General features: G+C 41.1%; 1 protein-coding gene across 2 annotated transcripts; it reads left to right on the forward strand.

Moving 5' to 3' along the window:
• The first annotated feature begins 206 nt into the window (after window positions 1-206).
• LOC137323668 (cytohesin-interacting protein-like) lies at window positions 207-8,039 on the forward strand. 2 transcript variants are annotated; one of them, XM_067987435.1, is made up of 8 exons: window positions 207-627; window positions 1,086-1,135; window positions 1,474-1,528; window positions 1,639-1,741; window positions 1,872-1,965; window positions 3,854-3,920; window positions 4,690-4,756; window positions 6,024-8,039. In XM_067987435.1, exons 1-8 carry the CDS (start codon window positions 445-447, stop codon window positions 6,482-6,484), a joined length of 1,080 nt encoding a protein of 359 aa, XP_067843536.1. In that variant the 5' UTR covers window positions 207-444; the 3' UTR covers window positions 6,485-8,039. The 2 variants fall into 2 exon arrangements, with proteins under 2 accessions (XP_067843536.1, XP_067843537.1); XM_067987436.1 differs by lacking the exon at window positions 1,086-1,135 and having other exon boundaries at window positions 210-627.
• Window positions 8,040-18,680: the final 10,641 nt, after the last annotated feature.

Raw genomic sequence — 18,680 nt, forward strand, 5'->3', positions numbered from 1 at the left:
GAAACTGGGCGTTTTGTACAACTGAAATACGACAAAATGCTCTTACTTATACATGATCAGATTGAATTGCTTTTTATTGGATGGATTTCAAATTAGGAAGGAAAACGGAATTTCATAAATGGGGCCAGAAATGTGCACTTTCCTGCTCTTTTCCGACTTTTTTTCACACTAACTTATTGTTTAATTTTGGAAACTGCATCGAGCTCAGCGCTTTGCAAAAAGTTAGACAACGTAACGCTTTATGAACCAGCAACTTGCGTAACTGTGAGCACCAAACCCGATTGATGTAAAATGTTAAAATGCCCACAAAACCAAATCACATGATTTGAATTTCCGTCTTGACACTTATTCTGTGAGCGCCTTGAGTTGAGCTCGATGCAGTTTTGCTGCACTCCATGGCGGTCACTTTACAGCAATGAGACTGGTTGACCCGAAAACAAAACCATGACTTTCCAAAGTGTCGTTCAACTTAATGGCAACGCGAATTACATGGCAGCGAATTCTTTGCCATCAAGCTACGATTCCTATTCTGAGGTCTCTAACAGGAGCTTCTCTGGTGAAACTGACAACAAGTGCCTTCCGATTCTCGCCAACCCCCAAGGGACCCTGTCTCGGGGGCGCAGACAGGTAAAGCAGTCACCTCCAGACTCAAATATAGTCCAGCGTGAACAAGCAGCTAAAATATAAAAGTATTGTCTATGTATAACAAATATAGTACCACAAAAAAAATTGTTCTTAATGTGTTTTTCTGGTCTCTGGTTGTAATGTTTGCTTGCAATATAGAATAGACATATTGTTTTGAATGTTTGACACGTTTCCTGACAGACATAAAATGAGTAAAAACTGCAAAGATTAAAATAGACTATTAAATTGAACAATCTGTTGAGTATGTGTTTATTTTCTTAAGTAATCAATAAAACCTTCAGAAACAGTAATAGATTTGTAAAGTGGTACAGTGTACAAAATGGATAGGTTTTTAGTCAGACTAGTATTGATCTGTTATTCCATAAGTGGATGCAGTTAGATATCCTAATAAAAGCTTAAATTGTTGAAGAGAACAGTAATCTTGATTATTTCTTTTACAGCTTGCATTGACTAGATCAAACTCTTTGGCAGACTCTTCAGATTTTCAAAAGTAAGATATTACAAATAAAAATACATATACATATATAAATTCATTGTTTAGTGACACTAATATTAAGAAATAATCTGGTCCCCAGAATTTAAATCTGTTGTGGTGTAGAAAGAAAGTTCACATTGACAGTGTGATTCAGATTAAAAGTGCATGGATGATATGTGCCTGTAATAGTGAAGATGCAACATAGCTGCACCCACCTCTCTGCAAGCAAGGGAGTGATTCATTTTTTTCAAGGACATTCAGTCTAATCAGATTTGCATTTATTTATTTTACAATGAAAGAATAAAAACAGACAAAAATAAAATTACATTAATTTATCTTTGTTTTCCAAACAGAAAAATGGTTGTTCTACAGAAACAAGATAATGAAACTTTTGGATTTGAGATTCAGGTGAGAAATTTACTGTTTATGTTGTGTTAATGTTTTCAAGATACAACTTAAAGCCTACTTTGCAATTGGTTTCTGTAATAATTAACCTTTTTTTTGTTTTTCACCTGCAGACGTTTGGAATGAACCAGCAAAATGCTAATGCATTGGAGATGTGCACTTACGTGTGCAGGGTACGTGACAACAGTCCCTCTCATTTCGCAGGACTGAAGGCTGGTAAGTATTCACTTCCTCTTTTGGTTTTCTTGGTTCTGTCTTTCTCACGGATGTGCACTAATTACATGTAGCTCATTGCACAATTTCCTACATCAGTATGACAACCACTCTTTCTGTTTTTGTATAATAGGAGATATGCTAGTTAACATTAACGGAGTGAATACTGAAGAGTTTAGTCACCGAGAAATTGTAGACCTAATTAAGTCATCTGGCAATTTATTAAGGTGAGCATCAATGTAAATGCTTTTTAATATTTCAAGGGCAGTCTTCTGCTTCTGTTACCACCAGTAGCCCCAATTTTGGCAACAGTGTTGTAAAGCAAACGCTGTGGCAATGCTATCTCAGGAGCCTACTCACAGGACCTGTAGAGGCAGTGGGATTTCTGACGGCGATGTAATCGTGATTGCTGAAGGAAGACATGTTTTTTCTGGCTGCTAACAGGCTTCCACAAATGTGAAAGTCTCTGAATGCAGAGAAAAATTGCTGCCACCCCTCATTCTAATGAGAAGATTCACAAAATGAGAAAATAATAATTTCTGTCCTCATTATATCATTCGAATAGGAAAACTCTTCAGTGGTGCTTTAGATGAAATGGGATTTCTACTCTTCCTGCTGATTTTAACTTCTATTTCAGCTTATATTAGTAGCAGTTTATGGTAAATGCAAATGACATCACTGCAGTGGCACTGCCATGCCTTAAAACCTATTTGGATTAGAAAAAAAGTTCTCAGAAATAAAGAAACCTTATTACCTCAATTGGTAATATGGATCCAGGAGATTCTCTTTTCTCAGATTTCATTTAGAATCTAAGATTAATTCTGACTGGCTGTGCAAATTACTCACAATGATAAACTATAAGTGTTCCTGGTGCACTCCCAGCTTGTGATTTTGAACCCAAAAACAGAAATTACACAAAGCACATTTAAAAGTAACGATCGCAAAGCAATGTGATTATCCATTTAAGTATGGAATTTTCAGACATGGTTATTAGTCTGATCTCAGTTCACCTGATGCTAAACCCTTCATCCATGCTTTTGTCATCTCCAGACTCAACTATTCCAATGCTCTCCTGTCCGACTTTGCATCCTCCATGCTCTGCAAACTTCAGCTCATCCAGAACTCTGCTGCCTGTATCCTATCCCGCATCAAATCCCGCTTGCCCATCACCCCGTCCTTGCTGACCTATATTGGCTCCTAGTCCTCCAATGCCGCCAATTATATTTAAATCCCGTCATGACCTTGCCAGCCCCTATCTCTGTAACTTCCACCAGCCCTACAAATGTCCAGAACTCTGCATTCTTCCAACTCTGGCTTCTTGTGCCTCCCCCACCTCCCTTTGCCCCACCATTGACGGTAGTGCCCCACGCTTTTGAATTCCTTCTCAAGCCCTTCCACATCCCTCTCCTCCTTAAAACCCAATATTTGACCAGTATTTTGTTCAACCCTCCTATCTTTCTCTCTGACAGTGACATTGAAGGGAAATAGGTTTGAATAGTCTGATATATCTCTGAAATAGATCTACCATTTTTCACTCCCACATCATCATCAGATGATCTCACAATTGACAGTGACTTTCAGAAACTCTTTTACTTAAATGAAAAACCATCATAATTTTGAATTATGACCTTTCATGACTCAACACCATAGTGCACTGTCACTCGTGGGACACCCTCCTCATTTTCTACAGTTTAAAAAGATTTGTTTATGGGATGTGGGTGACGCTGGCATCCCTAGTTATCCTGTGAAGGTGGCAGTATGCCTTCTTGTTGAATCCTTTCAATCCTTGTAGTAATGCTCCCACAATGGTGTGAGGTAGGGAATTGCAGGATTTTTACCCAGTAACAATGAGGAAATGGTGATCTATGTCCAGGTCAGGATGGTTGTGACTTGGAGAGGAACTTGAAAGTGATGATGTTCGCATGAAATTGCTGCTTTTGTTCTTCTAGATGGTTGAGGCTGAGGTGTTGTTGAAGTAACCTTGGTGCATCCTGTAGAAAGTATATACTTCAGCCACTGTACATTGGTAGTGAAGGGGGTGGATATCGTTTAAATGCAAGCCTGTGTCAGACAATGTTTTCTGTATTCACACCTGAACTTTGCCTCTGTTTACAGCCTGATGACTGTTAATAAAGACTCTATCAAAAGAGCTGAACTTGAAGCAAAATTACATTTTTTAAAGGTATTTTTCCCAATCTTTTGCTTTGTGTCAGTTGAATTGTGAAATAACATGAACAAACAGTTAATTCAGCAGCACGCTCACAATATGAAAATGGAAAACTGCATGAGCTAATTATCCTGTAAAACTCATAAGGTGTGCAATGAATATAAATAAAAGTAATTATTCATGTTATAGTAGTTTGTGCAGCTGCTAGGGGGATCATTTTGGCTCAACTCTCAGTTTTTCATTTGGTTTGGAATTCTCTTTTCTAGAGAAATTTGCACCATGTCCAGTTGCTGCTTGGCTGAAATAAAATATTCACAACTGCAGTTATTTTAGACAATACCCTAACCCTTGTGAACAGCAGAGAAGTGCTTTGAAATTTGTGTCTTAGTTTAACAATTATATGTGAAGATATCCATCCCCTATTTTCATTTGAAACAGAAGCTGCCTTTATACACTTATTATTTAATCTGGAGTTTTAAAGTTCTAGCATCACTTTTTATTGGCTTTTTGTAAGTTTGTATAGGATTGACAGGATCAATTTGTTGAATGTAATTGATTATTTCTTCATCTTCTATTAAAATGTAATTTGATTTTGGTTAATTAATGATGCGAAAGATAACCCAACAGCAACTGGTTAATGCTAGTTCCTTGAAATATACAGAAACATCTACTGAAAAAGTGATGCTGCATTTTTTTGTAGCACACATATTGCAATAAAGCCTCTCTGCAGATGCCTTATGTATTTTTGTACTTTATCAACACTCTGCCTTCCTGTGTCTCTTAGAAAACACTTCGAGAGAAATGGGTGGAGTACAGATCACTTCTGCTACAGGAACAACGCCTAGCTCATGGTAAGTTCCTATTGGGAAACCACAATGTAGCATAATTTTAATTCTAGCACAAATCTTAAAATTTAGTTTGAAACCTTTTCATGTTATGGGATATCTAAAATGAAACAGTAAGATGGTATGATTCAGAAAAAAAATCCTGTTATTTCAAAATTCTTTGTATTTCTATTTCTGGTGAATTTGAATTCAACAAGGTGAGGGATCTCAGCACTAGTGAATGAACATGATTCCACCTTGTGCATCCAGTGTCAGCATCAAGCACTCCCAGACCACCTATAGCATAGAAAGATGCAGAGTAAAGCTTCTTTCTACTCTAACTATGTGCTCTAACTCTAGTCTTGGAAAACTACTCCTAGTGAACCAATATGATTTTTTTTTTGTTTCCCATACCAACCATCCCGTTGTTTTTATAGGTGAGATTGCTCATTTAGTGCCAATTTGTGGGTAGTTCTGAAGGGTAGGGCTGTATCCACAAAGAACTGCAATGAAACTTCCCAAGCTCATTTCCCACAGGAACCTTACAGTCAGCAGACAGATAGTGGAGTCAGTCTGCATTTGATTTAAACCCAAGCTCTGCACATAAAAGAATAATGTACTACCTATTTCACTACCCAGCTTCCTAAATTTATGTTATTTTAAAGTGATTGTATGGGGTGGAGAATGATTACTTTCTCTCACCTTCTTAATTGTCTTCCCTTACAGGGTGTTTCCCATCATGCATTCTGTTGCTGGGGAGTCAGAGAAAAGGCTATAATGTGGATTTTTCCATAACTGCATAGTATTAAGTTTGGTTTTCCAGCAGGAAGGATCCACTTAAGTGATTTATTTGGTGGGTCTGTCTTTGGCTGGGTATAGTTAGGATTCGCATCTAGCCAGTTCTAAGTATTGATCCTGACATTCAAATCCAAATAAAAGCAAATTCTCAAGTTGCTGACATTTGCCATTTTGAGTGGTTCTTTTATGAGACCTGAAGCAAGACTTAACATGCAAGTTTCTGTAGTTGTACTCAAGGAGTGAGGAGTTAGATTGAAGGTATTTTTGATCAGCATATGGATCCTCTTTAGAAATGCTCATTTTAATAGCACTCAGAACTCTAAATCAGGATCGAGGAGCATGAGGCAAGACAGATTACATTAAATGGCACATGGCAATTGGGACTAGCTTAGTGGTGTAAACTGGGCGACATGGACATGTTGGGCCGAAGGGCCTGTTTCCATGTTGTAAACTTCTATGATTCTATGATTTACATTTACATTGTTTCAATTTTTAGGACTCTTGAGGAACAACAGCACAGCAGAATCTGCAGAATCATTTCTACCCAACGATATTGCCTTATTTGGATCAGCCACACGGAACAAGGAAAGGGTTTCTAGTGACAGCAGCTGCAGGAGCCAATTCAGCCTAATGACTGATGACAGCGAGGATGGAGTCTTCAATATCAGTGTGTTTGATGACTTAGCCACTGGGAGCCACTGTAGGCGCAGCAGTATGGATGAAGAATGCTTCTTCCACAGGGAAATTGATATGTTCACGCCAAAAACCCGACTGAGCAGGAGCAGGAGCATTAGTATGACCAGCAGTGGGAGTGGACATATGTCACCATCATGGGACTTGCACAGTGGCTGTGGGACAATTCCTCGAAAAAGCAAGAGACCAAGTGTTAGGAAGCGCCTCATGAAGTTCATTCCAGGCTTAAATAGGGCAGTGGAAGAGGATGAGAGTCATTTTTAGATTTTCATTTTAATATTTTAATACGGTAGCGGTACTGCTAGTTTCATGATAGCATTAAGGAACAATAAGAAACTGTGGCATTAAACCATTTAAAAAAAATTCTGATTACAGGCTGGATCTGTGTGTTATAAGAAGATGTATTAAAACCTTGTAAACAAATTTTATAGCTTTCATCAAAAGTTAACTTCTCTTTACATTTTTGCATGATCCACTCTCCTATAATCAACAGAGACATTGGAATCCAAGTATTGAAGGTGGTTCATTGAGCAATATGTTCACATTTCATCTAAAAAAAGTGCTTCTGCAAACTTATGACTTTACAAGTTGTAGTCCAAGAATGAATAGACTGTACTGAAATGGCCTTATTGTAAGTACACTCCTATACCCAGATTACTTATCTAATTATATATAAAAGTTTTGAGAGCTTCGCCACACTACAAATTGTCAAAAGTATATAAAAAAGGAACAAGATAAACGTCCTTTTTTTCTTATCTGGAGCTGGAAATTTACAAACTTCCTTCACCAAACAGCAATGAAACTCGGATTGACCTCAGGACCTATTTAAACCACTTCCCACAGGGAGAATTTGAGTAGTGGCTTTAAAAGAACAAAGTGAGTTATCAACTAAACATCACAACCAGGCTGCCGAACCCAATTTGCCTGTGAATGACACCATGAAAAATTGACTCATTTGTTTAGATAAGTTAACAGGACTTGAAGGCCTACAATGTTCCAAAAAATTAAATTCAAACTGGAGAAAACTTCTTCATTTTTACATTATACAGTAAGAATGGCCCCGGAAATCTATTGGTCGTGGTGTGGTGTAACCACTGGTGTCATTGAGCACCAACCCTGCTGGAGTTTGAAGAGTCAGCAGGTGTGCATCCTAATTTGCTTGGAGCCAGTGGGTGCCTGACCTGCTACGGGTGCATTTCCGGCACCCACTGCTCCATGCAGTCGGAAAATCCAGTGCCTACCTACCAATGCGGGATGGGGGGGTTGCCCAACCCCCTCCTTAAGATTCCATTGTGCCCCCCCACCCATCCTCTGCAAAGCGGTCTACCAATTAAAAAAAATACTTACGATTTCTTTGCGTATCTAAGCTCCCCTCAGCTGGACTTTCCCATCTTGCCCCCCCACCTCCCCACAACATTGGTGGGGCCCACGTACGCCCAACTAGAGGCTGGTACACCTCAACTCACTCAACCTTCAATCCAATACCAGGTCTTGACTGAGCCAGAGAAGTAGGAAATTCTAGTATAGGGATCCTCACCCCAGGGCCAGCTCCCTGATGTCACTGGCCTTTAAGCGGCAAGCAGAGGTTTTGCCCCTTACAAGGCCAGCTGGAAAATCCTAGAAGCAGCAGGGAACTGAAGCAAACAGGTCACTGCTGTTCCACCAGGTTCCCACCGTAATTACTGCAGGAGTCTGGATGCTAGAGGAGTCTAACCCTAATGCAGTCTGGTGCAACTCCTGAGGAAATACGGGGCCAATTTGTGCATTTATGCTTTCATTTTTATCTTCATTAAATACAAGTAACTTCTATAATGGTGTACATGCAATTCTCTTTGGAGTTCTTTTTTTGTTATTTTCATTTTTTTCTTTTTGATCTTGTGTTTCCTTCCTTCTACTCTGTAATTCATTCTATGAGATAGTTGTGGGGTGGCAAAGTAACTGAAGTATTTGATATGTTTTAAGTTAGTGAAACCTCGGTTTAGAAAATGTCCTTGATGAGGATGCACGAGGTCATTCATTTCACATTTATATAATTTGCACTCAGCTTTGAGGTGTATAGAACTAAATTTCCTAATAACATTTTAAAATCAACTGGTATACAGAGCATTTATTTTGACAGTTCAAATAAGGCCAATTAAAATGGCCCTTTCAAACACAAAGAAATAATAACCCCAAGCTGACTTTGTAGTTTGCAAATAAAATAAAATGAGACTGACAAAACCATTGAAAAGGAACAGAGACCTCTGGCTCTGGCGATATCCAAACATACTACCAGTTGATTTAAGAACATCTCTCAAGTCTTATTGATTGTGGAATGGTAGCGAAGGTGAATTCTTCAGACTATTGATAACAGCTTGATATTTCTCCTGTAAAAAAAGATGTTCAAAAGGGCTGGGAGGCTGTAGCTGGATTTATAATGTGTCCTAACAATGTCAATTAAATAGGTTCTTATGCTTACTAGTACAGAAATGGTTTACACTCAACATTTAATTTGACTTGGGGAGATCTGCAAATGTAAGTTATAAATGCGAACTAAGAGTATTGGATAATGTAAATAGTTTGCAGTGCATACTGATCTGTGTGGCATTTTTGATAAACTCCTTACTCAAAGATAATGTTAAATTCAGCATTATTTATATGCTTCAAACTAACTATTTGAAAAATGAAATGTTTTTTTGGAAAACCAGAGACCTGATAATATTAAAACAAAGAACCAGTGGACTCATTTTGAAACCAATGTAGATGGAAAAAAGTGTCTGAAGTGATAACATGATTCAAATGTTATTGAGGGGGTAGAGTGTTACCAATGGTGAATAGCGGTTTCTTTTTTTCATGTTTGTACAAAGTTCATCTTTCATTGTGCATTGACTACAGGGGATTCATTTTATTTGTGATACAGGGCAGCAACACTGTAAAATAGCCTGGAGCCAACACAGTAGGCACAGCTGAACCACTTATCTCTGCAATGAAGCTCCATTAAGGCAGCGCCTATTGCCATATTGACTAGATTTATATGCATTAGATGGAGAGAAACTACCAAATTAGATTAAAAGATGCATAAAATTTGCAAATTGCTGCTAGTATAATGATTAAATTAGAAACTAGTTAAACCAATTATCTTTTTTCAGAATTAATTGGTACAATTATTTTAGAAATACTTAACGTGTTGAACATGTGTGATCTACATCCAGTTAGATTGGGATTATTTAATGCACTATGATATCTAGTTGTACATAGATGCAACACTGGAAAGTTATATACTGTACTGAAAATGGGGTCATTTGAACACAATAAGAGACGTGGTTTTCGGCCCAGATGTGCTTTAGAAGAAAGGTTACAGAGTCAAAGTAAAGTCTCGATATAAGGTGAAACTCTCAAACTAGGCAAGATGCTGTTGTGAGGCAAAGTTCAATGGACCAGAATTTGCTTCAAAAATAACGGAGAGCCGAACAGCGCTCACCGTTATTTATGGGCAAATGGAAGAGCAACTTCCTGCGAGCGCACATGCGCAGTCAAACGCAGAAATCCAGAAGTTGCACTACTATTTGCCTTACTTATTTGAAAGCTGCAGGGGAAGGACAGCTCACCGGCTGAATGAATGGACCAGCGTGAACTTGCTCTCCTGCCCAGCTGGAAACGAACTAATCTCGCCATAAAAAAAGGTACGCTGGGTTTTTTAGGTCTAAACTAACATTTAATGGCGTGTTAAGTCTTAATGACTGATAATCAATTTCTCTGGCACTGAAAATTAACTGTTAAAAATGCAGAGTCTCATTACTTCCAATTTTAATTTTTGTTGGACATTTATATAAAATTTTTTTAAAATAAAAATATTTTAAAAACTTTTTCTGTCTGTCTCTTTTATCTCTTTCTTTTAATTCGATTTTTCTAACCCTCTGTTTATTTCGCTTTCTCTAACTGATTTTATATTGAATTTACTGTTGTAGCTTTCACTTCCTGGTTCTGACTCTGCGCGGCTTGCCAAGGATGGTTGAGTTGAGTGAAGAAAGCAATCCTTTCCCCACTCTCACAGCTGACAGAAGCCCGGGAAAGACCGTTACACTTTTTGCAACTCACCATTGAAGCAAGTTGCCGCCCAAAAGCCCGCAAAGTTAATGAGTGTGTCTCTCACTAACGAGCTGTGGGTGATGTTCGTTCGCCACTCAACGCAATTTTTGGGCCAATGGCTATTTCACCCTGATCATTTCTGCGAAACAGTTGGCATCTATGGGGCATTATTAGCTGTCGAAAGATTGTTTCTCTCTGTGTTGTGAAGAGCAGTTTGTCGTTTAATTTGAAATTTTTATTCTACCACATTCTTCAGAGGCTCACTGTGAAATGTAGTTGCGAGATGATTCAGAGTTTAATTTTGCATTACTATACTGTGACAGGTATAGAAAATAAAAAACATATGCATTCTGGAAGATGATCTTTGCAGTTATCTTCTATACAAATATACCCATGAAAATCGATGTATATGTTATGTATATATGATCATTTTTATGATTGTGTGAGCAAACGGAAAGCACTTAGTTTTTATATCCATTTGGAACTTTGAATGTAGTGGGTGGGACACTGGTGACTTAATTTTTACCTTTTTTTATTTAAATGTTCCTAATGTTTTCAATTTTAATTTATAACTGTACTTGAAGTTCACTGTCATTCTTACACCAGTAAGACTGTCACTAGCTGTGAACTAAAATTATCCCCCCCCACACACACACACACACACACACACAAAGCCAATATTTACTTTATTAACTGTATAGATGCAGTGTTTCACATCTAAAGTGCTGGCATTCATCAGTGTAGGACCGATGTGCCCAAGCTTTTTGTCTTCATGGGCCACACAGGTGTGTACCATTGAGTCTCAGGGACCCCATAAAAGTTTAAATCCATTAATTTGCATAAATTGGATGCTGATGCTAACAGCTCAGTGTACTAATTTAGGATTTATCTGAAAAATGAACCAATTGTGCTAAAATCAGTCCTCTCCAAATCTTCAGGCCCATAAAACTCAAACAAGACAAACCAGCAAAAAGGAAATACAAAATCAAAATTTATTTTTTAATATTCGTTCATGGGATGTGGGCGTCGCTGGCAAGGCCGGCAGTTATAGCCCATCCCTAATTGCCCTTGAGAAGGTGATGGTGAGCCGCCTTCTTGAACCGCTGCAGTCCGTGTGGTGAAGGTTCTCCCACAGTGCTGTTAGGAAGGGAGTTCCAGAATTTGACCCAGCGACGATGAAGGAACGGCGATATATTTTCAAGTTGGGATGGTGTGTGACTTGGAGGGGAACGTGCAGGTGGTGTTGTTCCCATGTACCTGCTGCTCTTGTCCTTCTAGGTGGTAGAGGTCGCAGGTTTGGGAGGTGCTGTCGAAGAAGCCTTGGTGAGTTGCTGCAGTGCATCCTGTGGATGGTACACACTGCAGCCACTGTGCGCCGGTGGTGGAGGGAGTGAATGTTTAGGGTGGTGGACGGGGTGCCAATCAAGCGGGCTGCTTTGTCCTGGATGGTGTCGAGCTTCTTGAGCGTTGTTGGAGCTGCACTCATTCAAGCAAGTGGAGAGTATTCCATCACACTCCTGACTTGTGCCTTGTAGATGGTGGAAAGGCTTTGGGGAGTCAGGAGGTGAGTCACTTGCTGCAGAATACCCAGCCTCTGACCTGCTCTTGTAGCCACAGTATTTATGTGGCTGGTCCAGTTAAGTTTCTGGTCAATGGTGACCCCCAGGATGTTGATGGTGGGGGATTCGGCTATGGTAATGCCGTTGAATGTCAAGGGGAGGTGGTTAGATTCTCTCTTGTTGGAGATGGTCATTGCCTGGCACTTGTCCGGCGCGAATGTTACTTGCCACTTATGAGCTCAAGCCTGGATGTCATCTCGGTCTTGCTGCATGCGGGCTCGGACTGCTTCATTATCTGAGGGGTTGCGAATGGAACTGAACACTATGCAATCATCAGCGAACATCCCCATTTCTGACCTTATGATGGAGGGAAGGTCATTGATGAAGCAGCTGAAGATGGTTGGGCCTAGGACACTGCCCTGAGGAACTCCTGCATCAATGTCCTGTGGCTGAGATGATTGGCGTCCAACAACCACTAACATCTTCGTTTGTGCTAGGTATGACTCCAACCACTGGAGAGTTTTCCCCCTGATTCCCATTGACTTCAATTTTACTAGGGCTCCTTGATGCCACACTCGGTCAAATGCTGCCTTGATGTCAAGGGCAGTCACTCTCACCTCACCTCTGGAATTCAGCTCTTTTGTCCATGTTTGGACCAAGGCTGTAATGAGGTCTGGAGCCGAGTGGTCCTAGTGGAACCCAAACTGAGCATCGGTGAGCAGGTTATTGGTGAAGTAAGTGCTGCTTGACAGCACTGTTGACGACACCTTCCATCACTTTGCTGATGATTGAGAGTAGACTGATGGGGCGGTAAATGGCCGGATTGGATTTGTCCTGCCTTTTGTGGACAGGACATACCTGGGCAATTTTCCACATTGTCGGGTAAATGCCAGTGTTGTAGCTGTACTGGAACAGTTTGGCTAGAGGCGCGGCTAGTTCTGGAGCACAAGTCTTCAGCACTACAGCCGGGATGTTGTCGGGGCCCATAGCCTTTGCTGTATCCAGTGCACTCAGCCGTTTCTTGATATCAATAGGTCTGAGATGCCTGGTTGCCAGGGATCGGGGCCTCATATGGTCCGTGGGCTGTAGTCTGGACTGCTTGATCTAGGAAACCATTCAGTCGCGGGCAGCATTACTTTTATGACGTTATTGTTCAATTAACTTTAAGGGCTGAAAATCTTCTCCTGCTCTAACCTCAGTCAGAGTGCACTGGAAGGACCACAAATTATGCCTGGACCTGCATACACCAGATCTGGTCTTATGTCAGGGCTTCTGCAATGGCCTATTCGTATCAAAGCCTCCATCTGCTCTAGACAAGGTCATTGGTGAATGAGGGGGCGGGGTTGGGGCTCTTACATTGGGGTGGGGTCCGGACTCTTACATTGGGAATCTTTGCTTTCTTACCCACCCGACTGTGGAGGTGGAGTCCGTATGAAAGTTGTTTGAAGGGCAGGCGATGGAAACCTGCAGCTGGCCACTTTACCATGGACTTTCCAGCCCCAGATGCATGCCAGTTTGGGTGCCCAGCAATGCCACTTGAATGAGGGGATGAATCTCCCCTTGACCTCGCTAATTTTGGCAGGGTCAGCGGCGGAGGTCATGAGCAGATGCATCTCAGCACTTATGCCTGGATGTACTCCACCTCCCCCTCCACCACAGAGTTTCACTGCCATAGTGTTTTGACAGTGGCTTTTTATTTCTCACTGCTGTCACTTGCTGGTGGTTCTAACAATCTGCTATAGTGACCTGATAGTATGAAATTTTGATGTCAAATGACTGCACATTAGCCAAACTTATGTAAATAGTCCAAAATTTTAACTATTCTCTTTATATTAAGTCAGTCTAAAAGATTGGACTGTTTTGCATCCTGTTACTATATTGGCCTCATGTAATGGTTTATTCAAAGTCCAGATTGGAATGCTCACCGTTATGCCAAATTATGCAAAAATAACAACTTGAAAAGTGCAAAGAAAATATTTAATTTAGTTTGCCTCAAAAGTTGTTTCAAATAACTGATATAATCAAGAGGGTATGTGAAAATAAGAATTTTGTAGAAATGAACTATTAAAAGTTCACGTTAATGGGAGCAATTTAGTAAACCAATTCATTAATGGGGTTAATGTTTCAGGTTAATGACCTTCCGTCAGAAACGGTTCTGATGAAAGGTCATTGACCTGAAATTTTAACCCTATCTTCCTCTCTTCATAGATGCAGCCTAGTTTGCTAAGTGTTTCCTGCATTTTCTGTTTTTATTAAAGATTTCCAGTGTCTGCAGTATTTTTCTTTTTGTTTCATTAATGGGGTTATTTTTGAAGTCACAAGCTTCACACCTAGCATTCTATCATTTAAATCAGGCCATGGCCTGCGTACTGAATTAAAAACAGGATGTGGTGCCTGTGCGCTTGCTTTCTCAAGTGTAGCTCTTCTTCCAACTTGTAGAATCAGCAGAGATTCATTTTCTTGCTAATGTGAGACTTAAATTAGCCAAAGCACGGAGCCCAAAACAAACTTCATATCATAAATAATATTCAGAAACATATATTAAAAATGCCTTATGATAACAGTGATCCTTGTACAGGATGGCTTTTCAGCAAATCTGGGGTAGGCCTAAGTTCAAAAGATAGAATCAGAAGCAGCAGGATCACACAAACGTTTAATTGGATCCCAACACCACAATTATTCTTTATCTCTGCGTGCTACAAAACTTAATTTGATTGCCACAATGCAACTCGAATTCCCCAGTGATCAGGAATACAGTGCAATCCCACATACCTATCTAAGTATATCCCAGATTTCTGTTTAATGCTGTACTGTGTTTTGTTTCTTTCTGTAGTCTGATACAAATAAATAGATAATTAAACAAGAAATAATATTTAAATAAAGAATGATCCTAGCTGTTTCCTTTCATATGGTGTGGATATAGGGAGTTTGTTTTTTCAGGCCTTTCTTCTTCTCTGGTTCACTAGGTTCTGCCCTAAACAGCTGCAGTTTGGTTATTTGGACGTCGCATTTAGTGGAGTCCCAGTACCTGAAAAGCGAGGTCAGAAGATGGAAGTGTCTGCTGCATTTCCCTTTAAACACTAAAAGAAACACCACAGTGTTTCACGAGGGAGGAACTTGGTACCGAGGGCAATTCATGTTAAAAAGTTGTGCGGCCTCTAGATCCTCATTGTATCTTTTCCATTTTTGGGTGGCCCAAATCCCAGAGCAACCCTATTTATATTTTTGGCACAGGGCTTGGAAGGCTTTCTGACTTCTTAGCCATTTTATGTCCCTTTCTGGGTTTTGAGTCCTTTTTGCCTCTGAGAAGGGATTTTGCTGTGCAAAGCCTTCTGGTGCATTGTGGAGCGCTCCTGTTGGCTGCTTCCAAGCTGGGATGTAGACTGCACATTGTGGATTTGATTCAGGCAGCCCAGAGTGTTTTATAGCAGTGTCTATCTTGGTGATGGTGTTCCTTCTATTCTGCGCATCCAATTGTGCTGTGGGAAACACCCTTTGCTATTTGGTTATCAGAATGCAGGATTATAGCCCACTTTGCCCCCAGGGACATAGTCCTAATGCTTGGCTGAAATCATGGAATGAGAATAGACTATTTGGCCTACCTGGCCCATTTCTTCAACAGACTATGAATAATCCTCTCTTTTGTGCATTTCAAATAATTTAATCAGGGGCTGAAATTCTGCTCCCATGGTCCAGTGATACACATGTACCAGGTAAGAGGGCCGGAAAACTTAGTGCAAACACCTTGGGCAGGATTTTGTGGGTTGGGGGTGGGGTAGTAATCAAAATCACTGTTATAGGGAGTGGGCACACATCCCGGCTGGAACCCACACATTTTTGAATGAGACTCAGGCAATCTGCATGCGCGCATCAGTCACCAGGAAGTCCCGCCCCCACTTAAATCTGGCGGGCCGATAATTAAAGGGGCAAATGTACCTCATTGAGGTACTTAAGGTAGTTTATTTCTTGTGTATTGGACACTTAAAAAGATTTTAACGTTACCTGGGCAGCTTTCCCACAGCTTCCGATTCACACCTGTGAAAGCAGGCAGGAAGGGCCGGATCAATGAAAAATAGTTTAAATAAGTTAAATAAAATTACATTTCTCATTGTAAAAAAAGTAAATATATATACCTTAAAAATGATGTTGCCTGAATTTCCCCCCCACCCTGATCTCTGATGTCCGATGTCTCCACTCTGATCCTGATGTCTGATGCCTCCACTCTGATCCCGATGTCCGATGTCTCCACTCCGATCCTGATGTCTGATGCCTCCACTCTGATCCCGATGTCCGATGTCTCCACTCCGATCCTGATGTCTCCTCTCTGATCCCGATGTCCGATGTCTCCACTCTGATCCCGATGTCTGATGTCTCCACTCTGATCCTGATGTCTGATGTCTCCACTCTGATCCCGATGTCTGATGTCTCCACTCTGATCCCGATGTCCGATGTCTCCACTCTGATCCTGATGTCTCCACTCTGATCCCGATGTCTCCACTCTGATCCCGATGTCCGATGTCTCCACTCTGATCCCGATGTCCGATGTCTCCACTCTGATCCTGATGTCTCCACTCTGATCCCGATGTCTGATGTCTCCACTCTGATCCTGATGTCTGATGTCTCCACTCTGATCCCAATGTCCGATGTCTCCACTCTAATCTTTGCACCCCGCCCCCCCTATCTCTATCCTAACTGCCGATAAAGTCTCTCTCTCTCTCTTTCTCCCTCCAACTCCATGGATATGCAGCTCCTTTCGGCACTCAGCCTGTCAATCAGGTTGGCTGCCGGGCGCGAAACCCGGAAGAGGCTTTGATTGGCGATTGCGACCCGCCTACTTCCCTTCCCTTTCGCACCTGCAAATCGCACCCCCCTCCCACCGGACTCTTCTCGCTGGCATATTAAAATCCTGCCTCTTGTACTTGTTTTGTGCTGATTTGTGCTAACTCCAGGTTTTCCAATTGGCCTGCACAGGAAGCCTTGGAATCTACCACTTTGTTGTGGCATGCAAGCCTCATTATAGCATTCACTTGGAGGTGTGTTCGGGACAAGCCCTGGGAATTCCAATACATTACTTCCCAGAACGAGCCCAGCGCTGTGTTCCTTAAAGCTGGAGTAAAGCACACTTTTGCAGGCACACAGCCACTGGGGATATTTTTAAAATTGACTTTAGGCTGTACTTTATGAGAGCTCATTTTGGGGTCATTTTTGCTTTCTTTGCATTGCACTTTTGTTGGCTCATTGTTTGTTTGGATTGGATCTTTATTTTGTTTTGAATCTTAGCTTTGCTCCACTGACATTGAAATTGTGACCCTGTGGATAATATGGACATTCCTTTAGAAATTCCTCTTGTCCTCAGGAAGATATCCAGGAGCAGACACGGGTACAACACCTGCATAGCTCTCTCCAGTGGGGCCCATGGAGTGGTGAGCCACTGTGTGAAGGGTCCGTTTTTCCAGGCATGTCAATGGCCTCTTCCATTTGCAAACATTTCCTTCTATTGTGGGATTTCTTTGTCGGCCATGATAATGAGATTGATAAAGAGACTGATGGTAGTGTAATGGTTATTGTACCTGGACTTACAACCCGAAGGTCCCACCTTCACAAGTTGTGAAATATAATTGAATAAATCTGGTCATTTGTTAATAACAGAAAAATAACCATGAAAACTGCTGGATTGTTGTAAAAATCCAACTGGTTCACTAATGTCTTTCAGAGAAGGCAGCCAGCCACCCCAACCCATTAAGACCTACATGTAACTCCAGTTCCACACTACTTGGTTAACTCATAATGCCCTCTGAAGTGACCTAGCAAAATACTCAGTTGCAAAAAATTGCTACAAAATTCAAAAATAAGGAAAAATCAGATGAACCTATTGTCAACGACCCAGGCATCGTACTGGGACAAGACTTAGGTAATCTTAGCCCAGTCGACCCTGCAAAGTCCTCCAACATCTAAGGACAGGTGCCCATGCTGGGAAAGCTGTGCCACAGATTAGTCAAGCAACAGTCTGATATAGCCATACTTACATAATCATATCTATAAGGCAACTCCTCCATCATCATCCCTGGGTATGTCCTGTCCCACCAGCAGGTTAGACCCACCAGAAATGAAGACTAGTACACAGTAGGACACAATCAGGTGAGAGTCGTCCTCAATGTTGACTCTGGCCCCCATGAAGTTTCAGGGCTTCAGGTCAAACACTGTCAAGGAAACCTCGTGCTGATCACCATCTCAACTGACGAATCAATACTCTGCCATGTAGAATATTATAAACAATTTTACAACACCAAGTTATAGTCCAGCAATTTTATTTTAAATTCACAAGCTTTCGGAGATTTTCTCCTTCCTCAGGCAAATGTTTCAAGATCTCCTTGAAGCCTACGCATTTATACATATTGAACAATAAAACATGGTGTTTACAGACTGCCCCTGCAACTGCCCGTTGCCAAGGCAATCACCGTGTTCAGACAGAGAGGTGTTACCTGCAGAACCTCCGAATACACATTCAACAAAAAAACAAACAGGGAAAAAAAAACAGAGAAAAAAAAAACAACACAGAGAGAGGCAGAAACATCCGGAAGGCAGAGAGAGCCAGCAAATGACCCATTATATTAAAAACAGATAACATTTGTTCGCTGGTGGGGTAACGTGTAGCGTGACATGAACCCAAGATCCCGGTTGAGGCCGTCCTCATGGGTGCGGAACTTGGCTATCAATTTCTGCTCGACAATTTTGCGTTGTCGTGTGTCTCGAAGGCCGCCTTGGAGTACGCTTACCCGAAGGTCGGTGGATGAATGTCCATGACTGCTGAAGTGTTCCCCGACTGGGAGGGA

This window comes from Heptranchias perlo, chromosome 7 (genome assembly GCF_035084215.1).
Source record: "Heptranchias perlo isolate sHepPer1 chromosome 7, sHepPer1.hap1, whole genome shotgun sequence".
NCBI classification, from domain to species: Eukaryota; Metazoa; Chordata; class Chondrichthyes; order Hexanchiformes; family Hexanchidae; genus Heptranchias; species Heptranchias perlo.